The 13,209-nt window shown below is 39.8% G+C and overlaps 1 protein-coding gene across 2 annotated transcripts in view; it reads right to left on the bottom strand.

Annotated features, from left to right (window-relative positions):
• lrmda (leucine rich melanocyte differentiation associated) overlaps positions 1–11,940 on the bottom strand; it is a 243,406-nt gene extending 231,466 nt beyond the window's left edge. For both annotated transcript variants that reach the window (XM_034101314.2, XM_034101313.2), the window contains exons 1-2: positions 11,708–11,940; positions 11,099–11,199 (exon numbers count right to left, since the gene is read on the bottom strand). In XM_034101314.2, the coding sequence (XP_033957205.1) occupies positions 11,099–11,199; positions 11,708–11,749 (143 nt within the window). In that variant the 5' untranslated portion in view covers positions 11,750–11,940. The remainder of the gene's footprint in view (positions 1–11,098; positions 11,200–11,707) is intronic.
• Between the last annotated feature and the right edge of the window lie 1,269 nt (positions 11,941–13,209).

Genomic DNA, 13,209 nt, shown 5'->3' on the forward strand with positions numbered 1-13,209 from the left:
TATAATATAAGAGGGGCTATAAGAAATTGTCCAAATTAAAAGGATTTATGTAACAAAATGGTTCATAATGAAAACAATTGAAGCAGTTTCCCTTTGGGCAAATAACATAAAATACTAAATAAAGAAATAAAAACAGTTGCATTTCATCCACGACAGGTGTATAGCTATTGGCCCTCAACTTCATAATGAAAACATTGCTACTAAATAAGGGCTTTTATTTATTCAAAACACAAAGAAATTCTACATTATTGTATTGAGTTTCTACTCACACCCACATATTTTGAGCTGATCTCAGTTTATTGTGAATGGAGGAAAAACAATAATATTTTATATAGTTTATCAGGGTAAAACATGACTGACATTATTTTAAGAACTGACATATCGTCAGATAAACTGACTTTAACCTATATTTATTCAAACAAAAAAGAAAAATATTCCTTTGAATGCAGCACAATCTCCTTTGCAATGGTGTTCTTTGTTTACAGTTATGTATACACATGCATTCAATAGTACATTGACATTTAAACGCCTCTATACAGTAGTGTATACTGTAGGTTTACATTTAAGACTCCCTCAAAAAACAAGCCTAAAGCTGTATGAATAAACCATCCGAGGACAGATGGGTATTTAACTTGAAGTGAAACCCAAACAATGAAATCCATGGTGAAGCATCTCATTGTAACCCCTGTTATCATTCCCCTTTCTTTTACCTAGCTGGCAATAAGGGTTTCTATAGTAAGAGAAGGTAAAGGGATTTCTCCTTCTCTTCTAAAGACTTTGATCTGACTGACACACAAACGGCCCTCAGATCACAAGTCTGCAGACCCTGTTGGGCCTCTCTGGCTGGTCGGCTTGTGCATACACTTCGTCCCTATGAGGATTCCTCACCCTCCTCCCATTTCCCTTCGTCTTTCCCTTTATCCCTTCTTCTTCTTCCACCTCCTCTGCCTCCTCCTTCTCCTCCTCTTCCTCTTCTGTTTGGTGTTTTTGAAACATCTGAGTACAGACATGTTCTGAGCTTTGGAGGACCCAGGGGCCCGAGATCCAGACAGAGGGAGAAAATAAAGAAACTCTACAGTGCCCAAGGTGCAAAAGCTATCTCACCATTATCACTGGGGAGAAACTCTTAAGCATCACCAAATGTCTGGACGGACAGAGGAGATCAGAAGACTGTTTGGTCGGTTGTTCACATAATCAAACTGTCAGCTAATGGTGCATTCGGCAGCTCACAGTGGAATCACTATGATTTGAGTCGATGCATTTACCCTAATGGAGAGACAGTGTTTTATGATGAAAAACAGAATAATAATAATAACAATAATATTGTTCTACACAGACTGCAGGCTCAAAAATGGAAGGGTTGTTCCTTGTACTTTTCCAGCACAGACGTGTCAGCAGCATGGACATGAAACATGCTGTCACTGTTTCTTATCTCAATATGTCCCTGGGTGGAAAAGTGAGGCAACAGCTTACTGATGTCTTGCAGCCTGCCTGACCATTAAAACATATTTCCATGCTGATGGATGTCAGATGTAGCCTAAAAAATAATTCATAGCTCGCCCTTGATTTCTGAGACCATTCCCAACTACAGTTTTCAAAATTTATTTTTCATTCTTCACAAATGTAAAAAGCAATGTAGAATGTAAAACATGATTGAGAAAGGGGAGAAGAAGAGGGCAACGGGGTAAGAGCACAGGGGCTGTTATCTCCCACAAATGATCCAGTCTGACCAATATCAAGTTCTTGGGATGGTGGTTTGGAAAGGACAGTCGGCGTTTATAAGGGAAAGCTGTGAAAGACGTGAGTAGGTTTATCTGAAAATGGAAACCGGAAAGATTACAGCTGTGCGGAGAATGTGGGCACAGCTGTCCAGGGCCAGAGATGGTTAAGCATTCTACAGGAGCCGCAGAAAAAAAAACATGGACTCATCCACTAAGGCCGTTAGGGAGCTGGAAATTGAAGGCAAGCCAATAAAATGGCCCACATGTACTTTACTTTCAAAAATGGCAAACGATGATTAAACCTGGATCAAATCATAGAGGTTAGGAAAAAAAACATTATTCCCTAATCTTCACCAAGATGTAACGGCAAATTCTTTAAATAATCACGAGGCCTTCAAAAACTGTTATCTCTAATAACAGCTTCCAACTGCATTTTATGGTCATAGGATTTATTCATCAACTGACAACATTAATCATGAAGCCCTCTTAAAAAACTCATCCCCTAAAATTCAAAACATGGCAAGAACTACAATCATCCTCTAAAATCTTGGCATGAGTACACCAGTGTATCTGTCTTCACTTTTCACCCCTGGGCTTTCTAGAAAAGGCTGTGAGAGATTGAAAGCCATGAAGCGACCAAAACTGCCTGGACCATACTAAGGAAGCTCCTTTGTTCCTCTTCCAAAACAGGCTCCAAACTTTTTTTTTCAAATTGGGTCCCAGCCAAGGGAAGTAGAAGTATGGCTGCCCCTCTCCATGCTCTGTTCTAATATGTTCCATGCCTTCCAGTTGCTTACATCATCAATCTGGGAGATGGCTAAGTGTGATGGGGTGAACATAAACAGAGCTTGAGCTATGGGCTAAAATAGACACAGGTTTTGTCTCAAAGAAAAGTTGGCGCCCCTTTTCCTTTTATTTATTAGGGAAAATGCTCATACGGAGAGGTCCTAATCGCTGGCTGGCATCCTGAATGACTTTGCATGTATTACCTACTTAAGAACCAGTGCCACAGAGAAAGAATTGAAGGAAATGCAACAGTCTACAATATCCAAAATGCACCCACATAATCAACTTCAAGCATCAAGCTTGTTATTGACATCTGAGTGCCAGTCCTAATCATCTCCCTTGTAATGCTTGCTTTAAAATGCACACCCTCATGTCAAAACCTGAGTACACATTAACTCTCCCCAAATCGTCTACTTACTAAATATGTCACTGATGAATTATACATCTGACATTTTCCCCCCTCTCATATGTACATGTTGCCTCTGCAGAATGTGTGTAACAGTTGTAACGTATTTAATAAGCGCATGTTTAAATATGTACGAGAGTCAAGATCTTAGCCAGTTCACGCAGTGTACAGTAGATGTTTACGCAATATCAAAAGACTCTGCTGTGCTTATCAAAATGAGCAAGACATATGGATGGTTTGTTTTTCACTTGCCAAAATAGTAAAGGGAGTTTGTCCACTTGGGCCCCATCAGGTCAAATCATAAAGATCTATCACTGGCTTTGCACTCTGCTAAAACGCTAAGGAAACATATTGTAGATTTTAAGACCCTTTTTATTCAGCCAGACTGTGTACTAAAACTAATTGGATTTCTGTCAATGGAAAAAATATATCCCTGGGACAGCTTTGAACTCAATAGCTCTGCCTATCCAACTGCACATGAGGGAGTGAGACCTTGCCACATGCCAAGCACCAGGGAGGAAAATGAAATTGGTGGTCAACATAAAATATTAAAATAGCATGATATCGAATTTTTGAAAAATGATGTCAGGGCGGCTCATTATGGCCAGCAAGGCAGGGAATTAAGCTATATTTAGTGGGTGATAATTGAAATCATAGCTGTAGTCATTACCACTGACAAGTTTCTAAATAATACCCAATAAATCCCCTCTTTTTAGCAAAGTCCCTGTGACAGCTGGCAGTGCTGAAACATATAAAAGTAGAGAAACAGAATCTCTTTCCCTTTCTTTCCTCTCTCCCTTCCTCCATGCCTCCCCCCCCCCCCAAACTCTTCTTTCTTTCTCTCTTAGAGCCAATAAAATGTCAGCTTTTATTCTCCTCCTCCAACGTGTTGGCTAGATGTCAGCAGACCCTTCTAAAGCTCTGCCACTGCAAGCTGAAGGCCTGTAAATCTCTGTGTCAGTGGCACGCCATCCGTCTTGGGATATACAATAAAAAATGTGACGCAGTCATAAAAGGAATGGCATCGCTGCCCAGTATATATAATGTGAACAAAAGGAACATAAAGATGTTCCATTCCATTCAGAATGCGAAACCACAAGATGGCCTTATATTGAAGGAGAGAGGAGGAAGTGGCTTGCCCTGGAAGGCTGATAGCAGCTCCTGACAGTGATTAACAGATGGTTCCCCTGCCATCAGTGGACTTTTGTTGTGTTTTAACAGAGAGATAAAGATGTATACTATATATGTTATACCAAGAGTAATGGAAATGTGGAGTTGATAGACTAGCTGAGCGACTGTTCAGTCAAAGCATGATATAGCTTATTCCTCTGTGCCATCGACCTCCTGTGTGGTCCAGAAAATATTAAAAACACATCTGTGAACCACACTGTTGCTGTGGGTGACATGTTCCTCCATTATGATTAACATGGACACTGTAGTTTATACTGATTTAAACCACTGTCCTTCTTCTAAAGATACTCACTACAATGTGTGTGGCAATCATCTCCCTCACAAATGCATTGTTGACTTTAGTTTTGGGACAATGTGCTTAAAACTACAGTGCCCAGCTGTTTTTGGAATCGACAGAAAGTTTTAATAAGATGATGCTATATCTTTATATTCACAGCAGACAGGGTAGGGACGTTGTTGAGTAGAAACAGATTACCACATTGTTTGTTGGTTTTGACTTTTCACTGAATTTGTTGACAAGACGAAACATATTATTGCAAACACAGACAAGAGTCTACGTTTATCTTTGTTCCCGTTTGCTTGGCACGCATCATGTTCTTTTACAGAATTGAAGCAACTCTCTATTGCAAACATCTTTTTTGGGAAACTTTAAGGATGTTGCAATGTGTCAACCGGATAGTTTGTTGCCATGGTAATACTTACCACTTCCTCAAATAAACATGGCACAAGTAGTAAGTAAATGAAAAGGGAATAATGCTGGAAATGAGAGTGGAGCTTTCATTTTAAAACCTACATAAATACCTTAATATCTATGGAGAAGAAAGATTTACTGACAATCTAATACAGACTCTGTAGTTTAGTATACAGTATGTGTTTAAAATGTGTTTTTTATTAATAGTCCCAATGCAGCAAGAGTCAAACACAAGGCCAGATGTACTTGGATGAATCAAACATATCTTAATAAATGGTAGGCCTCAGAGCATATACCACATTAAATGAGAACCATTAGGGAGGATAAAATATGCAGTACTTCTGCAAACATCTTCTGCCCTTCAGGCACATTTTATCACGGCAAATCTAGAGTAAAAATACATTGTTGGACACAGAAACACAAAAACAAAACAATGGACGTAATGAAGGCCACTTTACTGCGGTATTGTTGCAATTTGGAAAGGGCTTTCAATCATTTACAAGTTGTCCATTTCGCCAGAGAAGGAAGAAAAATGATGGCTTTTAGTTACATTTGAAGATTGTTGTCTTGATTGACTTAATGCAGTGAGACGATTTGTGTCAGATGTGTATAATGTAACCTTTAACAGATCTATCCAAATACATTAAAAGCGAGACTGTCAGAAATATAATCTCATTTCAAAGTCTTAAGTCATCACATGTGATTTTGATTAATGTAAAAATATATATTCTTTACTTCTTCGGTAAAGGAATCCATGGCTTTCTGTCCAGGGAGAAAAGTGTTTCCAGCAATCACAAAATATCTGATAAAAGCTTAAATTGGAAAGATGGAGGAACAAGACAAGCTATCCATTAAACATAACCTCTTTAGCTCTATCCCATCCCTTTCCCAGGAGTAGTAGTACGTCGTTTAAAAAAGCACTCCCAGTGAAAATTAAAAAGGTTGTTTTTTTCCACCAATACATACGGATAACAAAATATAAACCTCCTTGATATGAATAACTTATTTCCTGCCAGACCATATCTGTCCCATCACTTTGGTTTAAATCTCTTATGGCTGGCAGAGCTCGGCATTCTCCTTAATTGATGAGACGCAGATCAGTTTATCCTAGAATATCGGCCTAAACAGGCCTGATAGATTGGATATGGAATATATTTGCTGAGCAGAACAGAGTACGCACCACTATTACCAGACACACACACTCTACGCTTCCAGTTAAGTGATTTGAGGACTTCATACTGCCAATGTTTCATCTCCTCTCCTCCTAACTGACACTTTATCTGCATACCGGCATCTCTGAAGATTGAACACTTAGGCAAGACAATGACAGGCTCTCTTGCCGTTGTCACTTCTCATTCTAGGACTGGTCTAATGCCTCTTACTGGGCTTCTGCCAATAACAGACCCCCCGGCCCCTCCCCTCACCATCAAACAACCAGAGTCTACCTAGCCTGGATTAGAAAAGGAGCAATTGATGTCTGTGACACTCATTTGTCAATTAACAGGCCCCTTCCCGTGTTGACATACAGCGACTTGAAAGACAGAGCGGTGCCTGGGACGAATTAAGAGAGACAGATGAGTGAGGCATGAGCTGCGGAGTAATACTATAATGTTCTTTAGATATGAATATAAAATGACACAGCTGACAGGCCATACAAGGTTTTATTTCATTTCTCAGTGTACCGGGCCTCCCTACTTTGTCTTCTTTGTTCTCTTTTCATCAGACTACTTACATCTCATTTTGACAGCCAGGCGACATTTAGAGCACTTTCGTTTTAAAGCGCGAGTTAGCATACTTGATTTGTCATTAAAATGCAAAACGCCTGCCATCACCAACATAGCCCGGGTGAACACATACCCCCTCAGATACTCACAGACACTGTACACACACATACACAGGTAGCTGAGGTTTAATCTGCAAAGCAAAAGTACAATATGGACCCCTCTTTCTTAATAGCAGGCTGAATTTCGACTTAAAAGTCTAGAGTCAGGCGTTCATCTGCTACACATTATTCTGGGTATAAATAAATGAAGGTTATTTGTGGTCGGAAAATTAAAGACAGCTGCTTTGCTCCAATTGTATATCTACTTGGCGAACAGATAAAAAGACAACATAGCGGATCAGGATGGGATGCATGCTAATTGAGGCTTGGCATTAAACGCAATTATTTATGTTGCCTAACGGGTGTGTTAAATGTCTTGTCTAACTGTAGACAGTATACAGGTCAACCTATTCAATTGATGAAGGAGAGAGTCAAGTACCAGTGCTACAGGTTAACTGGATTCCCTGTAAACAAATGGTACATTTCCTCCGAATGCATCCGTGGTTGCTTTAAGTGTGTGCATTAAGATTTCAGAGCATATTCATCTACACTTTATTGGAGTCTTAACCTATGGTGAAACTGCAATGCCACTAAGAATTACTCAATCACATGCAGCCATTGACAAGACAATAATATTGTTGAATAAAACCTCTCTGAAAGGGTCGCAACAAAGTGAATATGCTAAAAGTGGTCATTATTTTAAGGCTTTTGTTGTAATAGTTTGTACAGATGTTCCTATTTTGGTCTACATTTCAAAGCACTTGAATGTAATCACGTCCTGCTGTAGATAGCAATTGTTTGACAGATTAGATCAACTGGAATGATCAACATTATGATCAACTAAAGCAAATATTTGACAGTTGCGAGCAACATTTTACATTCAATTTACAGTAATAGCCATCCCATGTGGTGAGAGGACAAGTGATTGGCAGATATAACTGGCGAAAACAAATCTAAGAGCACTTTCAGGTTAGGTCTAAGGTTGTGCAAGAGCTGCCATTGCATAAATGTGATTTGTTTATTAGATGCCATGTCAGAACAGTGACGACCTTTATCCTCAGGTCTAATAACATTAGGTTTCATCCTGTGACTCAACGACATGTGTCCTCCTCAAACCTCATGTGTCCAGGGCAACAGCACTGCAAGTAACAGATGCAGGCACCCAAAGTGCACCCGAGTCACAGCGAGGGATCATGTCAAGACAGCACATGCCCACTCTGCATTGTGTACACACCTGACCTGGAACAAAGTGGACGACACAATACTATCCAAGCCCGTCCCGAGACAGACATCTCACCGTGAGCCACACTTCTCAACACATTGATGAGACAGGCTGACAGTGCAGCACACAGAGCGAGAGGTGTGGGTGTGACAGCCTGCTACCATAATTTCATCCTGCCATTACCTGCCCAGCCACTCACAGTTATGCTCACAGAGACAGATGCACAAACACTGCATGCAAGCAAACATGGGCAAGCATACACACAAACATAAACATATGTGCAACACGCACACAAACACACAGTAAAGGTGCCAGTACATTTCTTCTCATTGTGGCTCATTGTCAGGTGGCTGGATGAGTGTTGTCAATTGAGCTGACAGAAATAAGCACATTAGCTACACAAACTCTGGCAATGCCTCGCTCTCAATTTGAGTTGAGCAGCATGAAGAAGTACATGATGCTGAAGGCAGACCGCAGAGTCTCAACAACATGTGCATCTGTTTGCTCGAGCTGACACTGAAACAAGGTCATAGTGCCAATACAAAAATGCCTCAACTATCTGACATGCATGTCAGAGATCCCTGAAAGTTGAAGCTCAGGAGAAAATGGTTACATAATATTGTGTTACAAAATTAAATACAATCTGTAATTATGGACAATGTCATATGGCGATGAGGCTTAGCTTGAATGTTGTCCTTTTTTAAGGAAGCATGATCAGTATGTAGCTATAATGGCTGAAAGATATGTGAGAATCTAATTTACGATACACAACAACAACAAAAGAATCCCTACAAGGGGGAAGTGTGCCTTTACATTTATTAAAGCCATAAGAAGCTGTGTGTGCTGACATTATAGTTGAACTATTTATATCAATATAGTTTTTCACCAATAAGCTGTGAGTCGGGGGTCCTTGTCTATTAGATGCATTCTTATGGGGATCAAACTACTGAGTGGGTGGCTATGCCTTAGTTAGCATAACACTTTATCACATGTTGAGCCGCTTATTGAATTTCACAGCTCGACCCACCCATGACCTCCCAATGTTGTCATGTGATCACCCACAGACATCAATAGTGACAGAACAAATGTAAGAAACAATAGTGGATATATATACATTTGTAATGTGTTTGGTGCTAAGATTTTCATAGCATGTTAGACATTTATATGTTATAGCTATGGATAGAGATAAAGAGATCATGCTGTGCTTATGATGAGCCATTTAAACCTACTGTATATAGGAGAATAATATGAAGCCCTATGTAAGAAATAATTTTGCTCACAAGCCACCATCTATCAATATTCCTCTGATATGAGCCCCAAAAGGTTTGAGCACCACTTCATTGCTTCTGCACCGCTTCTTTGCCCATACCACCCTTTGAAGTTTAGTAATGATATCTGACATCTGAGATTAGGCAAACTGAAAACCGAGTCATACATATTTGATTCTGAACATCACGTCCTTAATGTGACGGGTTCAAAGGCGAGAAACATAATGCCAGCCTTGATCTCACTGAAAGCTACACACAAAAGGGTTGTTTCAGTCGGATTTCATAAAGACATAAGATCGTTTCTTCTGAGGTAACGCCAAGACATCTACTGTTTGTCACAAGGAAGTCACAATCTGATGGCTATCATTTAAAGGAAAGGTTATTCAAAAGTCCAGTCACTACAAGTTGACAATGACATAAACAACAAGTGTGTCGGAGGGCAGCATGACTAATCAAATATAAAACTCGTGAACATCATCTCTCTTACTGATGGTAGTTTGATTATAACACTGTCACTCTACCCAACTTTCATCAGGTATTTGAACAAGCATTATAACAGTTCCTTATACTGTAAATAAATGCAAGGTAACATTTGCTAATATTTGTGTGGGGCCATACAAATGACAAAGTTCATTTGGACCACAATATTGGTCAGTGTTGTAAATATACCTGCAAGAATCTGGACGTATAACAAGTTTAAGAACAAACATACTGTATTATACAAACGGTTATTGGTTCAAGCTATTCCCATCTGTTAGTTATGATGGCATTTAACTTAATAGCCTCATAGCAGATTGCAAACAAGGTAACACTGCTAGTAAGTACAGAAACGATCCCTAACCCAATTTGACCAAGTGTTGTACACTAAAGAGACAGGGGAAGTCAAATATCAAACAATGTTATTCATCAATTCTGTTGAATTCTTCGATCACCTTTTCAACAAATTTCTTACCATATTTAAAACAACACATGCAATTCGATTTTTCTGTATATTGAGGATCCTTTTAACAAGGGCAGCCGCCATACTTAACTATCCTTATAGTAGTCTTCATAGACACTACCTTCTGTAAAGGTGAACCGCATACATGCTAAACTGTGTGAACTCATAAATACAGTACATTTTAGGTCAGTAGGTCTCAGGTTGTATGTATCAAAATCAAAAGAATATGTTTCAAAGGCTGTCTCTATGTTACACAGCTATACACATTCAAAGGATCTTGCTCAAAGGAACTTAAAGAGCTGACCCATAAAACATATTTTTGCAGCCTGCCAGAACACTGTGTGTAGTGCATCAGTACTGCAAAGATTAAGCAGTATGATGCAATTTGAATCAGTTATATTGAGGACTACACACGTCAAGCACTGCCTCAAGACAAAAGACTTCAACAAAAAAGTGCCTCTTTTGAGACGGCTTCATGTGCCTGACAGTCATGAAAAGGGTTCAGAGACAAGAGCACCTGATAACCATCATCTCCTTTCTTTTACTTGCCAGATCAACTGTGCTAGTCCTGCTGTTGAAATGGCAGCCCCCTCTGAAGCAGCTGGCATGAGGTGTTCCTTCATGACCTGACAGAGGAATATTTTCTTCTATTTGCCCCCGAATTAGCATGTCACATTAATCGATCACGCCTTTTATCCTGCCCCAGCGTGGCACCAGCCCAGCAATAACACTCATTCAGCTCTTTGATGTCATGATGACACTCTGACCACCTATAGAACCACAGCACACATTCAATTTCTCCTGATGTAGAGATGCATGTCTACCAGCTACAAACTGAGACAGACAGACAGACAGACAGACAGACAGACAGACAGGCAGGCAGGCAGGCAGACAGACAGACAGACAGACAGACAGACAGGCAGGCAAGCAGGCAGGCAGGCAGACAGACAGACAGACAGACAGGCAGGCAGGCAGGCAGACAGACAGACAGACAGACAGACAGACAGACAGAATATGCATCCAAGAGTACACCTTAGCATCTGCCATCTACCTGAGCTGGTTGAAGCTTAGATCCAATCTTCTTGCAAACAGGCCATATGTGTCTCCAAGAAAGTCTGGGATGTCCTTGCAGTCATGTCCGATGTAGGAAATCTTTAAAAGTAAAAAAAGAGAGATAAGTAGCAATAATACAAACACACCCCTGACATGCTAAATGGTACTGTTCATAATGTAACAATATGAATTATATAGAATGATAAAGAATCATCAGTGAACCACACAGTGAGGATGAAGGCTAGGTGCAGAAGTGTAGCCCACTGCAGCCATGCTATTCATGTTGCTAAATAATACTTTTTCAAAACCTTTCAAATGATCATTGTACAGTCTGCAACACTTCAATATTGTATTAAGTTGCATGTTATTGCTGCATATTGGAGGCATTACGCTCTCCAGAGAAATTGTAGGAGGATCTGTTAAACTGAAAGTCACTGTAACGTTAGCTACAGTGTGTCACATGACACCGGTGATATAGGAAATAAACAAATCCCCGTATTCATTCAGCACTGGTAATCTCCACTTTTTAAACGATCACTGATAATGTAAACCTGAGTAAAGCAATATGGGCGAAGTCCGACAGAAACATTTCCCAAAACAAACTTACTTGAGTCCCATTCAAAGCGACCAACGACTCGTTATGTGCCATCACTTTCTCCTGAGGATGACAGATCGGTTTCTGTGTTTTCAGGATACGCTATCTGAGTTGATATCCAAAGTTCTGCTCAGAAACCCGCTGCTGTCAACATAAAATAATGCCTACTTGTGGTTTTAGCCCGGCTACTTTGGAGAGCTACTGGCGCTTTCAAAATTGACTTTACAGTTTCCGCGTGTCGTTTGAATCAGCTGACCCACTGTTTTGCGGAAGCACCAGACTGTAAGCACGCGGACACAGTGTTTGTTAGGGGTAGAATATGAGTGCTGCTGACTGCCTCTGGATGAATAGACAGTAGCCTGCAAGCATTAGCTTTACTTGCATTTGAGAAACACGTATGGTTTAAAGTTTTTTTTTATAACAAACTCTTAACAGCCAGGTAGACTATAAGCACCTGATAAACTGCAGGAATAGCCTGCGTGTTTTTAAGTGACTATACAAAGTAGCCTACCAAGAGAAGTTGTAAATATCTTCTATATCATGGTTCAAGAATCCATTTAACTGAATGTAATGCCTTCATTTGAGGTCTTTTTTTTCCAGCCCACTATCACAAAATGTGCTGAATTTGCCTGGGACTTTACAATCTGTACAGCAACAACACTCTCATTGAGTGTCGCCAAACAGCTAAAGCAGAGGTGTGTTAGCTAGGCTAGTACTACTTTCGCACTGTTAGGAGTGGGATTTACAGTAGCCTACCTGAGATGCAATAACAAATAGTTATTGATGAAGATACACAATATGGTTTTCAAAAAGCTACTAATGATAAAGCATGCGTTCCCCCTGTTGTATGAATTAATCCATGTATCCCTGCATAATTTATATGTGTTAGAACCCTATAACCCTATAATGCTAAGCCCCATGTTAATGAGCTGTCTGTCTGCTTTGTCTGTTCAAAGGGTTGGTAGAATTTTCTACCATAAAAAGTTCCAATAAAAACAGTTCAGATATGTTGCCTTGATGTGTGTGCGTGTGACAAACACATCTTCTAAATGTCATTTTATTGCCAGATTAAGGCAAAGCTCTCACTGCCATATATCTCAGAATCTGAGGAAATCATATGAAAGGTATATTATCACTCACCACCAGGGGCAAATAAGAAAACACGTTTGTTTTTGTTAGTTATAGTGCAAAGGTCAAAGACAAAACAATATGTCTGTTTCAGTGAAGACAGATGTAGAAGCAGGAATAAAACCCATATTGTATTTGGTGACTGATTCAAAACCTATGCTCCTGTTCACCCATCCATAGTTTTGGAGTAAAATATTTGAGTTTTAATTTTCCCCCAAAGGGAACATAACATGAAATGGCAGCATGGACAGAAGAACAATAGGGACAAAAACTCCTTCTTTGCTTGGTAGAATAAATCTGAAGGAATGATATGGGCTTCGCGCTTGGCATGGCAAAAATAATGATAAGTTTAACAATATGGGCAACAGGTTTTACTTATGGTTATA

Source organism: Pseudochaenichthys georgianus, chromosome 15 (assembly GCF_902827115.2).
Source record: "Pseudochaenichthys georgianus chromosome 15, fPseGeo1.2, whole genome shotgun sequence".
In the NCBI taxonomy this organism is placed as follows: Eukaryota; Metazoa; Chordata; class Actinopteri; order Perciformes; family Channichthyidae; genus Pseudochaenichthys; species Pseudochaenichthys georgianus.